The sequence below is a fragment of the Patagioenas fasciata genome, chromosome 1, assembly GCF_037038585.1.
Source record: "Patagioenas fasciata isolate bPatFas1 chromosome 1, bPatFas1.hap1, whole genome shotgun sequence".
NCBI classification, from domain to species: Eukaryota; Metazoa; Chordata; class Aves; order Columbiformes; family Columbidae; genus Patagioenas; species Patagioenas fasciata.
Window position 1 is genome coordinate 210527806 of NC_092520.1, and position 22044 is coordinate 210549849.

A 22044-nucleotide genomic window follows, 5' to 3' on the forward strand; every position below is an offset into this window, starting at 1 on the left:
TTTTTCCCCTCCTTTTTACATTTTTCTCTTTTCCCTATTATTTTCACCATACAGGTAAACACCAGTTATAACCACTGAATCTCCTCGATTCAGTATAAAAGATGGCACTAAAACACCCATCCCCTCACGGACCTGGGCCTCATCTGCCCCAGGTATTCCACCTCCTCTCTAAAAGCTATGACCCAGGAACAAAAGTCACGCTGTGGATCATTACCTTCCTGCAGGACCCACAGGAAAAAAACACCATCTCTGATACCTAATTACACCACGGGATTTATTATTTTTTTTCTTCTTTAGTTTTAACGCTCGCCGTGGTGTGGCCCTGGGTGCATGTGCAAAACTTTCAACCCAAGCCTAACAAGCTCACCAAGTGAGAATGAAATAGCCCAAGCGTGAGGACAGCGGGGTCATTTTCACACCCCTGCTCTCCAGCTTGCTTTTCTTCTCCAGAGCAGCTTAATCGTGCAAAAACTAAACACCGTATAGAAAACCCTAACTGTTAACCTAATTGAGAGAGGCGATGGGGAAACTAAAGCGAAAGAGAGAGGACGAAAACCAGAGAAAGATTAAAGGGAAAGAAAGAGAAAGAAGTGGGAAGGGGAAAGGGGGAGATAAGAGAGAGGGGAGAGAGATAAAAGGGGAAAGAGAGCAAGAGAAAGGAGAGAAAGACAGAGAGAAATAATATATAAATAAAGAGAGAAAGAAATGAAAGAAGAAAAGAAGAAAAAGAAAGATTTAAAAAAGAAAAGAGAAGAAAAGAAAAGAAAGAAAGGAAGCCTGGATTTTTTTTTAATTTCCAATAAGCCAACCCCAAAATCCACCCGTGACGTAGTTACCCCGCTGGCAGGAGAGCTGCCGGGGTCTGCCCGAAGACAGCCGGGCCGGCGGGACTCGGGGCAGCGCGGAGGGACCGGGACCGGTGCCGGGGCTGCCCCGTGGGAACCGGGATGTCGCCGGGGACACTCACCGTGGTGGGCCGTGGGGTATCGCTGCACGGTGGCTCTCACGGAGTTGCCGTAGTACGGTGGGACGGGGTTGCCTTGTCCGTCGATATTAAAAAGTACATCCACTTCCTCGGCGAGAGGATACTGCGTGGGGTCCATGTAGGTATGGCCGAGCGTGGGGTGGTGCGAGTCCGGGTGCTGCCCATTGAGCACGGCCGGGTGGTGGTGGCTCACCCACCGCGGCTGGTCCGTGGAGACCTCCATCTTCCGCGCTGGTTGCTCTTCCTCCTCCTCCTCCTCCTCCTCAGCAAGGCGCAGAGGGCTTGAGATTGGAGGGGGAGACGGTGCCGAAGTTTATTGCAGAGCGGTGGAGGGGAAAGTGCTCGGATGTTGCTGTTTAAGTTTGGTTTAAAGTGGAGGGAGGGGGGTGATGGTGATAAACGATCGATTGAAAAAAAAAAAAAAAGAAATAATATTTCAAGGAAAAAAAGAGGAAAACAAACAAACTCAGGGGAAAAAAAATCTCTACGAAGTGAGATCCCCTCGGTATCTTCCGCTCTTCTGCAGATGTTTCTCTTCTTTGATCACCTGTAACGAGAAAGAGGAAAGGGAAGGAGCAGAGAGAGAGAGAGAAAGGGTGAGAGGCAGAGAGAGAAACGTGCTTGAGAAGTTTTGAACTTTAGCACCTGACTTTTTAGGCAGGAGAAAACCCATCCCATCCCTCGGCAGCCATCCCTGGGAAGCGCCTGCTCTGCCCTGGACCCACCTCTCCCCAGCGCCTCTTTCTCTTTCGCTCTCTCCCGGCTCGGAGCGGAGCCGAGCAGCTCTAACCGCGCTTCTACCGCCTCAGCTCTTACTCTTGCCTCCTTTTTTTTGCTCGTCGCGGTTGTTTGTTTATTTGTTTATTTGCTTAATTTGCACCTGAGAAGCTCCAGCGGCTTAAGCCGGTGAGAACTTGTGCCATTCGCTGCTCTTGCAGCCTACAGCCACTTTGATTGCTCATTAATTATTATGCAACTGAGAAAAGGGGGGAAAAAGGGGGAAAAGGTGGGGGGAAATCGAGGAGGGGAGGGCAATGCGATTGGGAAGAGGGTGGGGGTGAAGGGAAGGAGCGGGAGGAAAAGGAAGGAGGGGAGAGAAAACAAAACAAAACAAAAAGGCGACAAGTTGCTAAAGAAATTCCGCACAAACCTTGGTGGAGAAGCAGTGTGTGACCCAGGAGGGATGAAGCTGAAAGTGCTTGATCAGATCAGATTGTGCTAGCTTGCTCTATTTTTTCCCCCTATATTTTTTCTCCTTTTTTTTTTTTTTTTTTTTTTTTTTTACAGGGAAGGCATTCTTTCTGAAAGGAGCAGGATGGCGCCAGCCGGCTCAGTGCTTACAGACAGCTGTGGCGAGACGCAACTTAAGGAGGTTCCAGTGTCATAAGCCCGGGGGAGGCGGAGCTTGTCCCCGCCTGAGGAGGGGACCGGCGGGGCACACCGGCCGCCCCCGCCGCGCACCCGCGGGAACCTCCTTTTTACCAACTTCTTTTCTCCCCCCGCCCCCCCCCTCCTTTTTTTTTTTTTCTTTTTTGTTTTTATTTCTCCATTTTTAAGGGGGAAAATAACTTTTCCCGCTGGCCGGGAAACTCTGCGAGTGGCCAGTCCTGGAAGCCATGCGCGGAGGGGACCGGGTCGGCTGTCCCGCCGGCACACCGGGAGGCTGTGAAGAGGGACCGGACCCCACCCCCTAAAAGCGAGACCGAGCCGAGCCGGGGATATGCCGGCAGGTGCAGGAACCCCGAGCGGGGAGAGAGGGGCTGGCCACCTGAATTTAAGCTGCACCGGCGGGTTTAGAGCTGCTCCGTCTCATAAAGGATTTAATTATTATTATTTTCAAGGATACAAGCGCAGAGAAACGGACGCGTTTGGAAATACTACGGTTTGGGGGTATTATTTTTTTCCCTTACAGGCAGCGGCGTGGGGGGGGGCAGGGGAGGCTCAGGGCAAGGGGACAGAGGGGGTCCCCGGCCGAGCTGCGGTGCGGGACGGGACCATGGGACCCCCCGACCCCCGCGGGCTCCGCTCTCGGAGCGCCTCCCGCCGCCCAGCGGGGGCCGCCGCAGCCAATGGGGGGCGAGCAGGAACTGGGGCGCCGGCCCCGGGAGACGCTGATTGGCTGTCCTCCCGCGCCCCGTCGGCCCCGGGAGGCGCTGATTGGCTGCCTGCCCGCGCCCCGCCGGCCGGCCCGGCCGCTGCGTTGAGCCAGGGCATCCCCTAGCGGCCCCAGCGGCACCGTGGCCCGGGCACCCCCCGCATACCACGGGGCACCGGGCAGGGAACGAACCCGGGAGAGGGGAATGGACGGAGGGAAGTGGCGTGGGGTTGAAGAGGGAAGTGGAGAGGAAGACAATAAAGAGAGAAAGGGGGGGAGAGAGGGAAGAGGAAATACGGAGAACGAGAAAATAGGGCAAAGAGAGAAAGGAGAGAAAGTAGAGAAAAGAGAGGAAAGAGAAATAAAAAGGAAATAGAAGGGAAAGGGAAAAGAGAAAAAGACAGAAGGCGCAGAGAGAAAGACAGGAAGCAAAAAAAAAAATAAAAGAAGAAAGGAAAGGAAAGGAAAGGGGAAAAGAGAAAAATAAAAAGTAAAGAAAAAGAAAAAGAAAAAATATAGAAAAAGAAGAGAAAAGAAAATAAAATAAAAGAAAAGAGGAAAGAAAAGAAAGAAAGAGAAAAATTAAAAAAAAAAAAAGGCAGTAAAACTAGGAAAAGTCACTTACAGGGTGCCTTTGCGTGCCGTCCCTCCGCACGCCGGCAAGAGATCGTCTCCCCGGGTGCGAGAGGAAGCGCCTCTAAGGAGGTTTTATACAGGGGGGTCTAATTAAAACCCGGGGTTTCGCAGCGACAGCCTCGCCGTTGCCGTTGCCCCCGCTGGGGCGGTCTCCGGTCGGCGGGGCCAGCGCCGTTCCCCGCGGCGACCGCGCCGGGCTGGGCTCAACCTGCCGCCTGGAAGTGCCTCCTCGGCCGATCCGATCCGCTCCTCGACGGGCGGAGGAGCTGAGCCTCCAGGCGGACGCTCCGAGTCCTTGAGCCCGTTTTAAGCCCGGGTTTAAGCCCCTCGGTGCGGTTCATCCGCCGTTCGGCGTGGGGACAGAGAAGCACCGCTGAGGTTTCGTGCTTCTCGGTGGGGATGCACACACACACACACGTATATACTTTATATTAATAAGGTATAAAAGCCGGGGAACCAACCGTGTATTGGGGTCGGTTAAGCACATCCCGGGGGGGAACCGGGTAATCGTGCCCGACTGGGAACTCCATGTGGGGGGACAAGCCGGGATGGGGTGTCAAATCCTGTTCCCACCCGGGACTGTCCGGGGGAGCGGGGTCGGCGCTGCCCCTCGCTGTCCAGCCTCGCTGACGCCGCTGGTGCCGAGAGCCGAGCCCCGCCGGCCGGGGGAAGCCGGGCACCGCTCCCGGCAGCCCATTAGGAGGACGGGAGAAGTGGGGATGCCGGGTGGGGGGGATGTTCACGGCCCTCCTGGAGCCGGGGGTTTTAGTTCACTCCGGGAAAGCTCCTGTTTCCTCTCTCCCCCCAGTTAGACAGAAGCCCCTCTGCCTGCAGCCTTTTTGTTTTGCAGGATACCCCACCCCGCTTTCCTTGCTCCAGTTATTGGGGTGCACTGCGGGGTAAGAACCACCGGGATCTCTCCTGATGTTCTTGGGGGGGGGTCCTCACCGCTTCCATTCACACCGGGAGCCCCACGGCCCTGGGTGCCCCGGCGATATAGGGGGTCGGCGGGGTGCCCCAGCACCGGGGGAGGGGGTCATTTGCCCACCCCTTTTCACTGGGAAGGGATTTCTTTGAGAGAAAGAGGACTGTAAAGAGGAGATCGTCATTTACAATGCATTTATTTGCAGGCAAGAGCACAAACTTTCTGCACCCCCCCGCCCCGCCTCAGGTTTAATGCATTTTATGAACGTGAGGGCGAAGTGTTTCCCCGGATTTTTCCTCTTTATCCCCGCTCTCCAAATTTCCCCAGACCCCAAACAGACTTTGCGGGCGAGAGTGGTCTCCAGCACTTGGAAAAAATAGTCACTTCAAATAGAAATATATTTTAACATCTGAGGGAGGGGAATATCTTAGTGCCGAGTTGGGATCTTTGGGCAGGTGAGCTGAGATTCCCAACCCCCCGTTCCCGCAGTTACAGCCCTGGGACCTACAGCCGTGGGACCACAGGAAGGGAATTTCTGTCTAGAGGTCACAAAATCGCTAAGCCATCGAGAAAACGCGCCTTTCCCCCGTCCGGGGGTAGGGGGAAACCACTTTCATCCAACTGTTTGGAGGGAATGGAATGTATAATGCAAAATAAAAAAAAAAAAAATAAAATAAAATAAGTCAATAGCTACACCAAGACTGATCAGTGGCAGGGGGAAAGAAGTGGGAACAGTCCTGAGCATCCTGTCCTGCCCCGGGTGGAGGGACGGGGGGTGTCAATGTCAACCTTACGCGTCGCCTCCCGCTTGCAACCACAGTCCCAATTTCGGGAGGTGGACACCCTGAATTTTCACCCCGGTCTCACTGCCGCGATCTTCCCAGCTTGGTGGAAACTGCGCTGGGGAGAGCAAAAACAACCCCTCAAAAAAAAAAAAAAAAAAGGGGGGGGGGAAGGTAAACCCCTCTTTCCCCCCCGCTCTCCCCTCGGATTAATTTGTGATCCCCAGGGTTTTTGCGAGGAGCGCTGGCCTTGACCGTCCTTTTCTCAGGCTGTGGCTGTAGATCCATCACCTCGGCCTCCCCCCTCCCGCAGCCCCCAGCAGGGTTTCCAGTGACAGCTCGGCGTTAATAGGAGCCCATTGTTGGAGCAATTAGCCCCAAGCTCGCCACCAGCCACCAGATAAGGCTCGGGGGCTTCGGGGGTTAATTCTGACGGGGGCGGGGGGGGCAGGCGGCTCACAGGGAGGGGGACCGAAGCATCCCTCCTAGTTAGGGAAGGGATGGGGGGGTATGTGAAATGGGGCTAGATCTAAAAGGGTCAGGAGGAAACACTTTTGACAAAGGTCACTGAAAGTCCCAAAGGGGGGTGGAAATTGATATAAATTTATATATATATATATAACAAAAACAAACAAACAAACAAACTCTGGGAGTTGGGGTCGTTACCCCGCCTACCCCTCCCCTGAAAATGAGCACTCAAAGGACACTAAAGCTGTGCGTGTGTGTCCCCGCGCTTTCCCTCTTGTTCTTTTTCAATAAAAACAGATACAAGCGGAGGTTTTTCTGGTGCCGGAGCCCAGGGCCACTCGCCGCCTCCGTCCACACCGGTGCCCACGGCTGACACTGGCACCTCGGGGCGGGGACAGGCAGAAAAAGCCCCCTCCTCCCCACCCTCCCCTTTTTCCCCGCTCTCCTTTTAGCCCCCTTTTAGACTATAATTGACTGAAAGAGGATTAAGTTACGTTTGCTGGGCTGGGATTTTTTTTTTCTTAATTTTTTAAACAGGGTACCAGAATAGTACAGGTAAAGCTGTACAAACAGCCGGGAGCGACGGATCGGAGGGTTATGGAGAGGACACGGCCCAGGGCAAAGCTCCGAAGATTTTTTTCTTCCCCCGTGTACAGTAACTTGCTCTCTTGCCGGGGGAGAGGAACCCGGCGTTAAACAAAGGCGGAGAGAAGAGGGAATATTTTGTTTTCCTCTTTTTCTTTCGTTTTAATTTGTATTTTCCCCTTCCTGAATCAGGCAGGGATTGTGGTCTGTTCCCCCAAGGCCAACCCCCCTCTCTCCTTATCAGTAAAGCGATAATCAGCATCCCTCCAGCTAGGGGCTGGCAAAATATAATAATAATAATAATAATAATAATAATAATAATAATAATAATAATAATAATAATAATAATAATAATAATAATAATAATAATAATAATAATAATAGAAAAAGAGAGACGGAGATACCAGACTGGCGTTTCTGCATCTCTTTTATCTCATGTGAGCCTTCCCCTCCTCTTCGAAACCAATCACACGGGTGGTTTATCTTTTTTTTTTTAACCTTTTTTTTTTTTTAAATATAGACATATATATTTCCGTTCTCTTCTAATAATTTCTTTATCTCTCCTTCGCGAAGATCGAGAGGAAACATAAACACACGCACACAAAGAACTGCTGAGCAATACAAATTTCAGCGAGAACAACTCAACGTCTGATTACACCGGGTCCAATTTTTTCCCCCTTCGTGCACCACCACCACCACCCCCCCACTCCCCCCCCGGACACACACACTTATTTTTTCAGCGCAAATGGTGCTGTTTGATGGACGGGGGCGGGCGGCGCGGAAGAGAAGGGGGAAAACCCTGCTCTGCCCAAGAACAGAAATTCGTAGAATTAAAATTGGGAGGAGAGAAACTGGGACTTTACTTTTCCCTCCTCCCTTCCCCCGACCTTCCCCCGCTTCCTTCTTTGAAGCTGAGAGGAGGGCGACTGCCCCGGGACACTGCAGGAGTAAGGAAAAAAAAAGGTCTGAGAAAGATCAAAAACCGGCTCCGCAAGTCCCAGAGGCGACCTCTCCCCCCGACACATTCCCCAAACTGCGCGGAGAGGAGCCGGGCAAAGGGGAGAAGTGGGGGGCGGGGGGGGACACACACACGCACCGTGTCACCCGTCCTGCTTCGGGAGGGGAGGCAGAGTCCAGCTCCTTCCTCCCTCCTTCCCTCGCAGCATAGCCCCGGTTTCAAGCTCAAACCGGTAAGTCAATTTTCCCCCTTTCCCCAACCGCCCCCCCCCCCCACACACACACTTTCCCTTTTTCACGCAGCAAAGGGATGGCTTGAAAAGGGCTTCTCCTGCTCTCCTGTGGTTTTTTGTGTTTAATTTTTCCTTTTTCCCCGACACTCCGCGTTGCGCGGATCCCGCCGCGGCACCGGGCATCCCTCCCCCCGGCACGGAAAGGCTTCTGTCTGATAAATTAAAACATATATATGAAAAGAAAAAGCAGAAATCCACCTGAACAGCCACTCCAAATTAAGGCGAGGTTCAGGAAATGCGCATTAGCAAACAAAAAAAAAGGGGGGGAGGTTATTTTTTATTTCGTGTTTCTCGGCTTTGCTTTATCGCCCAGGATCGCCTTGAGCGGTGCGTTTGCAGGCGAACTGAAGCGAAGGCAAAATATCTCGCGGGTTTTAAACCGGCGCCGTTTCCCTCTCACCCCAAGGAGAAGGTGAAGCTGCCGTCGGGTTTAATGACTTTCCCCCCCCCCCTTTTCAAAAGCAGAAATTACCCTGGGACTTAGATAAAGCATAAAACACAAATCGCCAGGTGGCTGGCGTGAGAAGAGGCGTCAGAATGAACACCAGCTTCTTGGCGCAGGGGCAGATCCTGACCTCCCGGGATAAAAAACGGAGAGATTTGCTCCGGGAAACTCCCGGCTGCCGCTAGTTCAGAGCAATTCCTTCAGAGCACCCCTTCCAAAATTTACCTCCCGTGTCCACAGCCACCCCCGCTCCGGTGCAACCCCGCACGACACCCCCGCTCCGTAAATGAGGGGCTCACCTTTACTGTCCCAAGTAATAGTCGGATAGTACCGGCGGATGGGGGCAGGGCAAAATCTGCGCTATTTCCTTTTGCTCTAAGGCTGGGGAATTATCTCACCCCAATTTCCCCTGACATGCCCCTGTAGGTACCCCTGAGATGCTCTTCCCCGCCCCGGCCCCATCACTCCTGAGATGCTGCCCGCATCCCAGTGGGCGAGAAAAGGCCCCCATTTGAGTCTCACACTGCACCCCACTCCCTACTTGCCCCTGGGAGGAAGCACCTCTTCGCCTGTTTTCCCTCTCTCGAAATTAAAACATCACCCTCGGCTCTGTACTAAAAAAATCAATCCCCGGGGAGAAGGAAGCGCTTTGCCCCAGCCAGGAGCGAAGTGCCGGGGGGAAGAACTTCCCTCTCCTTCCTTCCTAAGAGCCTGTTTCTCCTTTCCTGTGCCCCCTGGCTTGCCGGGACTCCCTCTGTCCCCCCTGCCTGCCGTGATGGCCGGGGATGCTGTCCCCAGTGTGCCCGGGGACCAGGGACAGGGGTTCGGCCGGGGCTGTCGCCGCAGCGGCACCGCCGAGTCCCGACTCCCCCGCTCCGCACCTGCGGCCCATAAATAATGGAGAAAACAAGCAGGGCCGGTGGTTATTAATTATCCGGCTGCATTAAAATCCGTCACCCAGAGCCCCGCTGCCTTTGTACGGACACGTGAAGGTAAGAGGAACTGGGGTGGATGAATGACTGGGTAGATGGATACGTAGATATACACATATTTTTTTCCTCTTTCTGTTTCGAAGACGCACAATGACAGCTAACCCGCAGTTCTGGACAGCCCGAGCCATTTCCAGGCTCCCTCCTGAAATACCCCCCCTTGCCAAGTCTAAAGGGTGGAAACATTTTCTACGAGGAGGTGAAGGAGGAAAGAGAACTAAACCCAGGAATGCCGAGAGAAAGGGGAAAGTCTCCTCTCGTTTTTCGGGCACCGAGTCCTGCTGGAGCTCAGGACGGATCGCCCCGGTGCGGGATCCCGAAACGGAGCAAACCCCCCCTCACCTCAGCCTGTCTTTACAGCACATTCCCCCCTCCGCAGCTGGGGTAGCTGTGATTTGGGTTTGCAAGGTATCAAAGGAGGAATATCCGCAGAAAACGGGCGGAAGATCGCCCTAATTAGATCCTATTAAAAGCACAGTGTGCTTGTTATATACTATACCTATTTTAACATAAAAATATCTCGTGCTAAATATATAGTATATGTTATGCGCTATACAGCACGGATTGACCTAACATAAGCAAATCAACATCGGTGGGTATTTTACACAGGAATAGTATGGAAACGCAGGCGTCCTGCTGCTCGCAGCTGCACTAGCAGATACCGGCACACGCACGGACATCGCTGTATACAAAAATATAAGTGGTACGCGTATGTTGGTCTGTATATATAAAGATATATGCACAAAGGTACGAAGCCAGACACGGAAAGGCCCCAATCGCCTATACAAAGATACATTCCTTCCCGTCCTGAGATGAGTATTTCGCATCCAAATATGACAGTGCCGCGTCTCCTATCCCAGCCTCTCTCCTTTGCTCCTAACACCCAGAGGTAAACCACCTTTTTCTCACCCACTTCCCAAAATTCGGATCCCTCCCGGGCGGGGGGGGGGGGAATGTGCCTTTCCCCAAGGTCACCGGGAAAACCAAATTCCGCGCCCCCCCCTCACCACACACACACCGCAAGTAATAAGGGTTGAGTTTCAAGCCGGCGGCTGCTGCCCTTTGAGCCCAAATCCCCATCCTAATTCCCTCCACGTGGAGAAGGAGAAAAAGGAGGAGGTGAAGGAATTAAAAAAAAGAAAGGGAAGAAGAAAGGTGGGGGAACATACAGACACACAAACCGGAGCATTCACTGACCTGGGCAGACGCTTTTTATTCTGTCCCGCTCCGCTGGAGCTCTCAGGGCAGCCGTGCGGGAGCAGCGGAGCCGCGGCTGTTGGCATCTCCAAAGCTCCCAGCGAGGGGGAAAACCTGGGGGAGCCGCATCCTCCAAACGCCCACCCTTGCCCTCCTCCTCCTCCTCCTCCTCCAGGCTGGGCTGAAGATCAGAGCTCTTCCGGGTTGGGAAAGGGCAGAGAAAGAGTGAGAGAAATATGATGGGCCATTTCTTTACACACCCATCCCGGGAATCACATGGGGCGGGGAGGTGGGGTGGGGGAGACAGGGGCAGGGCCTGGTTGCGGGGGGGATGTGCCAGGTACTTGGGGCTCGCAGAGGTGTGAGCGTGATGTAACCCGTCCCGGGAGAAACTGTCGCTGCCGTGAGGCTGCAACGCCTGCAAGAGACAGGGGAAAGAAAAGGAGAAATACAATTAAGCATACGATCATACAAATAACGCCGAGGCTCTCTCCGCTTGAATTGAAAGCTTTCGAGGAAAAACGGTGACATTAGCTACGAGGAGATGTTTCTTTTCCGTCCCCCCCTCCTCCTCGGGACGGACTTTTATTCACCTTATTTTACTTTATTTTTTTTACATTATTATTAATTTTTTATTTTGAACATGAGTCTGTGTAAGGCTCCAGAATATGGACATAAAAAAACACCAAAAAAAAAAACCAGAAAAAAACAAAACATAATCCACACGCATCCCTTGGCACTCCGAGAGCTGGGGTCACTGTCCCCTTGTCCCCCGTGTCCCCTCCTCTTAATCGGGACGAGGAAGGCTCTGGGCACCTCTGCAGAGAGATACCGACCTTGAGGGTCGGTCCCAGCCTGGGGATCTGTCCGTCCCCCCACGGTCTGTCCTCCCAGAGCCAGGATGGACTTGAACCTACGACCTCCGTGAGGAGCAAACGGGACACGCCGGGGGGAGCTGCAGCTCCCGCCTGCCCCCCAGTTCCACCTCCCAGCGAAGACCTGGGGGATTTCGAGGGCTGGGGAGGAGGTGGGGAAGACCAAAGCCCCCCCCCCCGAAACTGCTGTGGGGCCGCTGGAGAAGCCTGGGAGCCAGACTGTGGCCATGCCGCAGGCTCCGTCCGGGGGATTCCCCAAATCTTGTAGCCATGACAGGAGATGGGTGACTGGCGGGAGGGGCACTGATTTTCCACATTTAACCCCGCACTCGTGTCAGTCCCCAAAACCTAGTGCTGTAGCCTCTGTGTGCCCCCCCTCTTTGACCCACCGGCAGATTTGCTCGCAAGGAAACTTCCCTGCGGTTTGGTGATGGATGCTCTTTTTTATTATTATTCTTTTATTATTCGAAGACTTCCCCCCCCCCCGCCCCGTGTAGGGGGGCATCTGTCAGCACAGACGGACAAGACCCGGAAAACCAGCCACGGAAAACGCATCCTGGGGTGTCCACGCTGTTACCGGAGTGGGCAGCACTTCCCGGGATGGGAGAAGAAGTGGGGAGGTGGAAAAAAGTGGGGATGAGGGGGGAGAAACACACACGCACACCTCCCAGTTCAACATCAAACCCCACATTCAGCACTGGCGTGAAACGCTGTCACGAGAATAAACCACAGGAGCTTTATTCGAGGGAGTAAATAAGGTCTGTGTAGCAGCCCTCAGGCCCCACGAGTGGGAGACCCCCCATTACGTTTGAGGGGGACGCAGAACCGCCCCCCCGGCCCATCTCCGCGGTACCCGGCGCAGATCCCGCGCATCCCTACGGCGCTGAGTCCCGGCGCAACCCGACGCCCCAGAAACGGGGGCGAAAATTGATCACTTAAGGAAAAAAATACATATATACTCCTACTCTTGGACGGTTTTTTCCCCCTTTTTCTGCTGACGTTAGGCGTTCACTATCTCCGCTTCTAGAGTGACTCTATAAGGTGAAAGGTAACGCGATCGCCTCCCAATCCTATCTTTAGAATACACATTCAATTAAGGTAATAACTTAAAGCTAATTAGAGCTGCGAAGGGAGACTTCCCACCGAGAAGCACCGATGGAAACAGTTCGGGCACCCCAACAGCTGCGAAGCCCGTCTACCCTCGCTTAAAAATGTGGCTTTTGCTAGGGAAAGGCTTCGAAAACGAGTGTTTTAAAGCCACGAGGCTTGTGTGGTTTTCACCGAGTGAAGGAACCGGGGTTAAATCCTTGCAGATAAAAAAAATATGAAAATACGGCTAAAAACACTGGTGGGTTTTGTTCCCCATCACCGGACAGGGAAAATCCCTGGGAAAGGGAGGTGAGATCAACGTGGAAGACGATGTTGCCGGATCCTTCCAAAACTGCCCAGAATTAAAAATCAAATCAAATAAAATAAAGGGAAGGGTGAGGGAGCTGGATGTCTGAGAACATCGTGGAAACGGGGAAACGAAAAATCAAGGATTCTCCTGAAAAAACCGCTTGGGAAGCCCATGGAGACGGAGTCCCTGCTCTATTGTCTCCATTCCCCTGGCTAGAGCTTGATGGGGGCGGGATGGGGGGGGAGGTGGGAAGAGGGAATTTGGGCAGAGGCGCAGGCGCATCCACACAGACCCAGACCCCCCTCCCGCATTCACCCCGCACCGTGAAGTTCATTCCCAGCTACCATGGCTGGTGATTCAAAGGTTAAACATAACTAATGAGGCTTTAAATGGCACCCGGGGTTTATCACACATATCACAGACCTTCCCTGATGCCTGCAGTTTAGGTCCGAATATACATTAAAAGCAGTAGTCAGGTAGCCAGAGGTCATTTAAATAAATAAATACATGCATATATACACATATATATACACACACGTATTTTTTCCTTGTGTATGTCTATAAGCGGAATATATATATGTGTGTGTGGTGGATGTGTGCATATTTATATTCCACATATATAGAATATATATATTTTTAATTTTGTTTTTCTATGTGTTTTCCAACTAACTGGGGGAGCCTGTGGTTCTCCGAGTGCCTATGGCTAATCCCATCTCTTGCTCTCCTCCTGGCACACGCTGAGCCGCGTATACATCGAAATAAATACCTACACACAGACACACACACACAATCGATTTCGGCTCCTCCCGACCCAAGATTTGCAGTCGGACCCTCCATAAATATAATCCATGCGTTACTGTTCGCGATAACCGCTCCGCCGGTTGCAGAAAGGAGGTTAGGGGTGGTTTATTCGCTATAATTAAACTACCTTGTCTGCTCTGGAGAGAAAACCCGCCTTCCTCTGCCCCCACCCCGCAGAAAAGTTGTCAATAATCAATAATTTCCACCTCCCCAGCTGTGAAAACACAGTTTTAGGATTTTTTTTTTTTTTAATATAATCGTTGCAATCTTCATTTTCAAGGAGGGGGAGAAAGGGCCCTTGGCTTGATCTCCCCAAATCAGCCGTTTTGGCATCGATCCTGTGCTTTGTGTGCGCAGCGTATATTCGCTTTAAAACGATTTCCATTAAACGCAGCCTCCTACATTGGTGGGATCGACCTAATGACTTTGTGTGAACGGTAGGGAGGGAGAACGAGGCCGGGGGGGAACCTCGGAAATTAAAATAATTCCCCCCCCCCACTTCCACATCTTCCGTTCAGTCAAATGAGAGACTTGGAAATAAAGTCCAATCCCAGACCCAGATAAACAGCCCCAGTTGCAAATTCCCATCCATTATAGCCAAGGTGCAAAATATATTTATAAAAATATATATAAAGCACGTGGAAGTGGAGAATTTTAATTAAATCTTACTGCGGCTCTAACAACATCGAAGTGATATTTCATTCGGAGCCCGCCTCTTGCTTGTGTTTTATAGCGTTTTCTTGCCTCTGACTTTATTTAAAATATTAGACGAGGTACAGAATTATAAATGACTCTTTCCTTATCTGTGCTGCTCACATATCCAGGATCAGAGGAGCTGATTAAGAAAGAAGTCAGAGGCAACGTTGGATTCATAATGATTCGGAATAATGAATCCTTATCTCTGCTTTCCAGATTATCACCCTTTCAGCTCCCAATGTTTTGTTACATGGGATAATTTATTGCATCTAATACATCACAATGAATCTGATGGAGGAAAGCGATGGGCAACGTTGGGGGAAAAAGAAAAAAAGAAGGGGGTCCTTATTTTAGTTCAGTTTTATCCTGGGGGCAGCGAAACGGATTTTTTTTTCTGTTTTTTTTTTTAAAGGGAAAAATATAAGGTAAATCTGATAATGATAATAATAATAATAACAATAATAAGTTAGGGGGATGAGGCGCTTTAATTAGTGTGTCACTTTCAGACTGGAATTCAGAAAATCGACCAGAGTTTCTCCTGTCGGTGACTGCGAGATTTTACATGGTTTATTTTTTATTTAAGGAGGAGATAATATATCATAAACATTGACTAAAGCACGGAGCCGGGTTACGATAAAGCACAATTTGCATCTCTTTCTCTCTTTCTTTTTTTTCCTAGAAGGGAGGGCTGCCAATAATGTTCAATTTTCTCCCCGCCCCGTTGCCAAATAAATACATGCATAGCAAAAATCGATAAGATTTCTGCTGTGAGTCTCTCCCCTTTCTCTCCCTGTGTCTCTCTCTCTTTTTTTTTTTTTTTTTTTGTGTGTTATAAATTGGAGAAACTCCACGGGTTGCTTTGTATGCAAATGAACGCTGCTCTGTGTTTCTGGCTGCAGAAATGAAAAGGGGAGGGGGGCAAATCACCTGGAATTATTGATATTCGTGTGCCTGAGGAGGGGAAGATCTGCTGATATTTTGCTGGGTTTGAATGTGTTCGTTGGAATCCTTGAAGGGAAGGAGCAGGCGGTGTTCGCCTCCTCACCTGCGCAGGGAAAAGATGCATTTCAGATATTTTTTTGCGGTGAATAACCCCCACTACCCCCCTTTAGGGGGTGGGTTGGAGTGGGGAGATTCCCATTGCAATAACAACTCAGCCCAAAAGTTGATCTCGACTGAACCACCGTGTGGGTTAATGATGATAAAGACTCAACCCACCCCCAAAATCCTGCCGACGTTCTGGGGGTGCTCCTGACCCCCCGTTAGAGCATCCCCATCTCTTCGTTTCTTGGGCAGCACCAGAGAGAAAATGGTGCCTAAAATCCTCTTTGTGGGCAATTTGCTGCGCGTCGGTTTTTTTTAATTATATTTTTTCCTTTGTGTACAGACACTCCTGATGTTAAAATTTCTGGGGACAGGTGCTGGCAGCTCTGTTCTGCCTTGGTTTAAGTTTCCCTGGCTCCCTCTCATCCCTTCTTGGCTCTCACGGCACAGGGACGGTGTTTAATCATTAACCAGGTCCAGCTCGGTCCTTTTTTCTTTTCCAGGAAGCGGGAGAGGCTTCTGAAATGAGGTTGAAAAATAATTTCATTATTATTATCATTATTATTATTATTTTTGTTCCCTTTGCCTAAAGGGGAAGGCTCACACTTGGGGGTTTGATTGAGGGAGACCTTCCCACCACCACCACCCGTGTCCGTGTTGCAAATGCACGGTCTCCCTGCTATAGGTTCATCATTTTATATGCGGCGTTTCACAAATCCCATCCGAACGGCAATCTCTGCTTCCCTGCTCTTCCTCCATCGTATATTCCCTGCAATATTTGTCAAGGAATTTCAAGTATCAATTATAACCGCAATTTTTGATCCCCCCCCCCCAGTCTGAAGTGTAGATGACGTGATAGGAATATACATATATATAATACCGGTTCTCCCTTAGATGAATTTATTGGACCACGTCCCACCCTCAGCTGAACATTCAATATTCCAGCATTATCTCCGCACTTAAACTCGCTTTCTCCGTTTCTGTGCCAAGATAAATTTGCATAATATTTGCAGTTGTAATTAGCTGATGAACATCTCCCAGCCTTCCCCTTTGTTTTCCGTGCGTTTGGTCTTCAATTGATGCCACTTTTGATCTTTAATATTGCAGTATCCCGATAGAGTATTTTATATCTTATCTGCAGAGCATGAAAGTCGCGCAGAAAGGGAGAAAAAAATATGATGGGGAGAAAAGAGAGGGAGGAAAAGGCACTGAACGAAGCTGAACTAATCAGAGTTTCGAAAGGTTGCTTCAGATGCCTGGATCCGCAGTTACGGGGCAAATGCGATAAACGTTGAAATTAGAGCCATTTAACAATAATATGGGGCTTGATCAGGTGAGGTACCACCAGTATCTCTGCATCACCCGAGAAGGGCGCCCGGGGGTCGGGCGGTAGGGCCGGGGACACGGGGCGCCGGGGGGGGACCAGGATGGGCAGTGGGTGTGTCCCCCCGACTCCGGGCTTGGGGACCCTGCGAGCTTTTGGGGACTTGGGCACCAAAGTTGAGTTTTGTTTATTTTTTATTTTTATTTTATTTTTTAGGGGGCGGGGGGAAGATGCTTTTCTTCACTCTGCAGTTGCACCAGGGGCAGCTCGTACTGGCTACCCGGTACCCCTGAGCCCCCTCCCCACTCCACAACATCTCGAGTGAGCAGCCCCCACCTCCCCCCCTCCAGGGTCACCTCCGCTCACAGAGCCAGGAGTAAAGGATGTTATCACGTCGGGAGGGTTATTAAACCGCTAATGAATGAGTGTCTGTGAGACTCTGGACGGGCTGGAGAGACTGCGGGAGGGGGGCCGGGCGGGGAGAGGAGGCAGAAAGGCTCGATCTTCATGCCAATCTCTGGAACAAATAGCTAACATTTAACGTTTACACCCTGCTTGGCGACGAACTGGCGCTCCACGGACCCCTGATCCAGGCTAAAATGTCCAGAAAGCCTTTGGAGAGAACAAGTTCCTAGCTATCAGGTTCTTCTGATCTCTCTCCTCCTTTCATAGGGCTTTGGTTTCAGGCTGGACTTGTCCAATGTCTGCTTTACCGCTGCGCGCTCCTAAATGAGTGTCAAGGAGGCGAATATCAAATAGCAGAGAGGTCAAGGCGATTTGGTTAACCGTTGGCTGGGCTGATGGCTTTAAACTTGTGTGGGAGGCTGGGGACGTGGCGAGGGAGAGAGAAGGAAAGGGGGGAAGGAGTGGGAGACGAGGGGAAAAAAACCCAAGAGAAAGGAAAGCGAGGAGGGAGGGAAGGAAGAGGATGGGGTGTGGGGAGAGATGCGGGGCTTGGAGAACCCCAGAAAGCCAGGGTCGAGAGTTTCAGGGTGGTGGAGGGTCATGGAAACCCTTGGTGGAGGTTTTACTGGTGACCCTGGCTAGGCTGGGGGTGTCTTTGTCCATCGAGGAGTCAAGGGGGGGCATGTTTGGGAGCATTTGCACATTTTGATGGCATCCACGTTTGGGCTTGATTCTGGGTGTTTTATATGGGAGGCTGCAAGGTGTAGGTGGGTGCACCCCGGGTGAGTGGGTGCAGCTGTAGGGTTTGAAGATGTGTTGAGGGGGTTGTAACATGTGGGTGGAGGGGGCCACATGGTGTTTGTGCGCAGGGGAAAAACCCCAAAAATGCATCCAAGATGGTCCATTTGTGCAAAGGGTGCATGAGGGCAGGGCTGAGAACCTGGGTGCGGGGTCGTGGTCCTGGGGGTGATGTGTGTGTTGGAGCGAGGGCTGTAAGGGGGTGAGGGAGATGCCATACGTGTCTGTGCATTAAGGATGTATGGAAGAGTTTGCCTGTGGTGATGGGGTACGGCAGGTTGGGGGCAGTTGAAGAGGCTACACACACAGGGAACATATAAGGATGTAAAGCAACAAACTGCTTGGAGGGTGGACCAGCTGTGGGTGTAGGATGAGCTGTGCATGGGGTTCACACGGGGTTGCAGGACCATGGGTGCAAGGGGGTCCACGCTGTGGCCATGAGCGTGTGTGAGTGGGATGTGCTGGGAGAACCTGGGTCTGTGGAGGGCTGGGTGATCCAGCAATGTTTTTGGGGGTCAAATCCATTCCCCGAGCGTTCTTGTACTTCTCAGCATGGGGGCAGGATGGGAGACTCAGCAGGCAGCGAAGAAACCAAAGAGAAATTTTACCTTTCCTGCAATAATCATCTGCTTAAAAAAAAAAAAAAAAGAGAGAGAGAATTTCCTGGAAGAGAAAGTTTTCTATTACCGAAGTGGCCACTGAACAGAACAAATAGTCGAGGCCTTTTCCAGCCACACTCCTCAGCTATGAGCCCTCCCTTCCCAGCAATCACGTTTTTCTCCCAACATTAGCAGAAAACTCGCTCTGGTCTCAGGGAATGTAAAAGCTCCTCAGCTGAATCAAGGCAAACAATCACCATAGGAAATGTGTGCACAGCTACACACGGCTGAGCAGCGCCGGGGGTTGTAACTACCGCAGAGTTTGCCATGGCTAAAACCAAGAGGGAGCTAATAGTGAGTTGTGTTCCGGTGCCCTTGACCTACAAGTTGCAGAGCTCAGGAGTGCAATGCTGATAGAAGATATTCAGGTGAAGGCACCAAGGCCCTCAGTCTGAAGCTGTGGTCACCATATTGCCCCCGTGCTTGCATTTTGGGTATGTTATAGGGGAACCAATTCCTTCTGCTCTCCCTTTCGGAGGTGCACAAAGGACTTCAGAGGGTCCAGCCCTGGGCTGTCCTGCAGGAACGATGGATGCCATCAGGGACAGGTTAACGAAACCTGGTGAGGATGGGAGAGAGGACAAACAAATTTCAGGATCAAATAAGTATTTTTATCTATAGACATTTTAAAAATTTTATTCTAGTGGTTTTCATTTGCTTGGCTGCCTGGGGTAGCCTGGAGCCCAATGAGCGTGTGGGCGTGCATCATATGGGGATTGCAAAGGTGTGGCCCTATGGAGAGATGCCTCATATGTATGTTTGGACATGAACATATAGGCAGAGTGTGCACAGGGAGTCCTTGTGTGTGTGCACACCAGCGCTTGTAGATATCTCACACTATCTTTATTTCAAAATATATATATATTCCCTACAAGGCTCCAGGCTACACATTTCTCCATCATGCCTGCATACATCCACATACATCCACACGCTAAGGCTGCGTTTCCGGAGACATTCTCAAATAGAGCAGTGTAATTTCTCCGCTGATTTTGATTGACATGCTGTCCCTGGGATCATGTGTTAATCCCTTCTTCACTCAAGCCTTTTCATAACTCATTTCTCTCTGCTAGATGGAGACTCTGATGGTTACCGAGGCAACGATGATAGCACTAAGCCATTTCCCTCTCTGCACGGAGACCATTATTCCGCATGCATAGGCCATTTGCAACAAAGGTCGCCACAAAGTCATCCACAACACAGCACACGTTTATTAAACTTTTATTCTTCTTTTTTTTTTTTTCCCCCTAACAGAGAAAGTAGCCGGCACGTGTGCAATCTCTTCCTTTTTTTTTCTGGGGGGGGGGACATCTTTGTAATAATAACTGTAGCAGATATTATTGTACCCAAACTATATATCACACAGATCAGGGGCTTACAGTTCCTGGTCCAGAAAGATCAGGCTTAGATGGCAAGGTTTTGCACCAATGATTCCTATTTGTCTTTTGTTCTCCTATCAAATAGTAACTTTAATAGCAGTTGGAGGAAAGAACACCCAACAGCAACGGTATCAGAGTGGTGTGAGGTGAATATTTGAATGTAAAACCCACACAGAGATTTACCTTGCAAAACCAAGCACCTCCCAAAACCAAATAACTAAATAACAGTCGGCAATGACCACCCCCTTGCTGGGCTGATTTTCTTTTTAAGCCAAATTTCTAGCTGGCTCCTTAGCTGGGCTTTCTGGCTCCAGGTATAACTCACAGGGGACCCTCCTCGTGGTCTTACGAGCTGGTTTAAGGGAGTTAAATCCAGCTCTGGCTGTAAGAGGACAACGGGTTAATGCATTGCTGGAGCGGGACCCCGCAAACCTGAGGTGCTCCCTCCCCACCAGCCGGGCTTTGCCCATATGGGGCCACGTTGCTGGATTTTATTTCAGCCCCATCCTTCGCCTCTGGAGACTGAATGCGATGCGGCGCTTTGGGCTGGCTTTTAGCAGCCCTTTCCCACTGGGAACGGTGAGGATAAAGGCACAAATGCCTTTTCGTGGACCTGTGAATTTAGCACTGAAACCAAACATCCACGTCCAGCATCTGTTGACCACCAGCCCCACCACCTCTCAGTGCCTGGGATCACAACTCCTTGGCCTGCAGATATTTATAACCTTTTTCCATCTCTGTTCTCAGGCAGCTAAACACCTCTGCAGGTCTGCGTTTCCTTGTGGGGACAGAGCCCCCCACCCCGCTGCGATGGGTCTCGCTGACACGATGCCTGACGGGTGATACAGGGTTGGGCGGTTGCTCGGACAGTCCTGCGGCATCAGGTCTGCTGTGGATGTGAAAGAGGAGGAGAAGATGGCCCACGGTGATAAGCTATGGTGCCTCCTGCTCTTCTCTGTCCAGACAGCTCCAGCGCTGCTCCAGGATCTTATCTCTCTGTATTGCTGCACCTCTCTGGCCTCCCTCCTACAGTGTCCTGCTCAGCTCGCTACAAAACACACTCCTAATTGCACCAGCCTGGCCCAAAGCTTTGATTCCATCTGCCCTCTCCAGCTCCCGTCACTGGCTTCACTGGTTTTATCACCTATTTCGTTTAAGTGTTTGATGCCACCTCTTCAAAGCCAGGCAGAGGTCAGCCCAGCCCCAGCTCCTCCACTGTTTCTCCCTTTATTTTTGTTTTGGAATTAAAAACAAACAAACAAACAAAAAAACCTATCAACTTCTAAACATTCAGCTTCTTTTCTTACATACATGAGGGCACTGAAATTACTGAGAAGTCCACATGAGTCCAACCACACGCAAGTGCGTGAAGTCCAGAGCTTGGAGAACCACCTAGAGGAAAGCATCTCCCAGGAGGAAACCATCACTTGGAGACAGCCCCAGTGGTTTCCAAACCAGGTCGTGTGCGTGTTTACAAAGTTTCTGTTTTGCAAGATATTCAAATAATCAGAGACAAACAGGAGTTGGAGTTAAACCTCCCAAACGACCATTTATCTGGAGAATCACTTTCCCACTACGATGCAACCACCGCAGGGGAGGGTGAAACATCATCAGTCCAGCTGACACGCAGCTGAGTGGTTTATGGCGTGGGGTGAAGAAGCTCCTCTGCTGGGGAGGATTTAGCAGAGGTGTTTGGAGAAAGTAGCTTCCCTGGATCTCCGGTGGTTGGTGTCCAAGACCTGCCATGTCCACCCCTTTGAGATGATCACAGAATCACAGAATGTCAGGGGTTGGAAGGGAGCTCGAAAGCTCATCCAGTGCAATCCCCCCATGGAGCAGGAACACCCAGCTGAGGTTCCACAGGAAGGTGTCCAGGTGGGTTTGAATGTCTGCAGAGAAGGAGACTCCACAACCTCCCTGGGCAGCCTGGGCCAGGCTCTGGCACCCTCACTGAGAAGTTTCTTCTCAAATTTAAGTGGAACCTCTTGTGTTCCAGTGTGCATCCATTGCCCCTTGTCCTATCATTGGTTGTCACCCAGAAGAGCCTGGCTCCATCCTCCTGACACTCACTCTTTGTATATTTATACACATTAATGAGGTCACCCCTCAGTCTCCTCTTCTCCAGCTCCAGAGCCCCAGCTCCCTCAGCCTTTCCTCATAAGGGAGGTGTTCAACTCCCTTCAGCATCTTTGTTGCCCTAACAATGATGGTGGGCAAGAGCGAAGCTTGCTCCACCAATGCGACATTACAGTATGGGGACCCAAGAGGGACGGATCCTGCACACAAGGTCTTGCTGTCAGGAGGACACGC

The 22044-nt window shown here is 51.0% G+C and overlaps 1 protein-coding gene across 5 annotated transcripts in view; it reads right to left on the reverse strand.

Moving 5' to 3' along the window:
* Positions 1-10502, reverse strand: part of GATA3 (GATA binding protein 3) — a 30109-nt gene extending 19607 nt beyond the window's left edge. Inside the window, exons 1-2 of one of the 5 annotated variants that reach the window (XM_065847365.2) lie at positions 2136-2334; positions 968-1532 (exon numbers count right to left, since the gene is read on the reverse strand). In XM_065847365.2, the coding sequence (XP_065703437.1) occupies positions 968-1208 (241 nt within the window). In that variant the 5' untranslated portion in view covers positions 1209-1532; positions 2136-2334. Of the gene's footprint in view, positions 1-967; positions 1533-1710; positions 1923-2135; positions 2335-3705; positions 3776-10357 lie in introns of those variants that run through there. The other 4 variants (XM_071803530.1, XM_071803532.1, XM_065847355.2 and 1 more) reach the window with 4 other exon arrangements.
* Positions 10503-22044: the final 11542 nt, after the last annotated feature.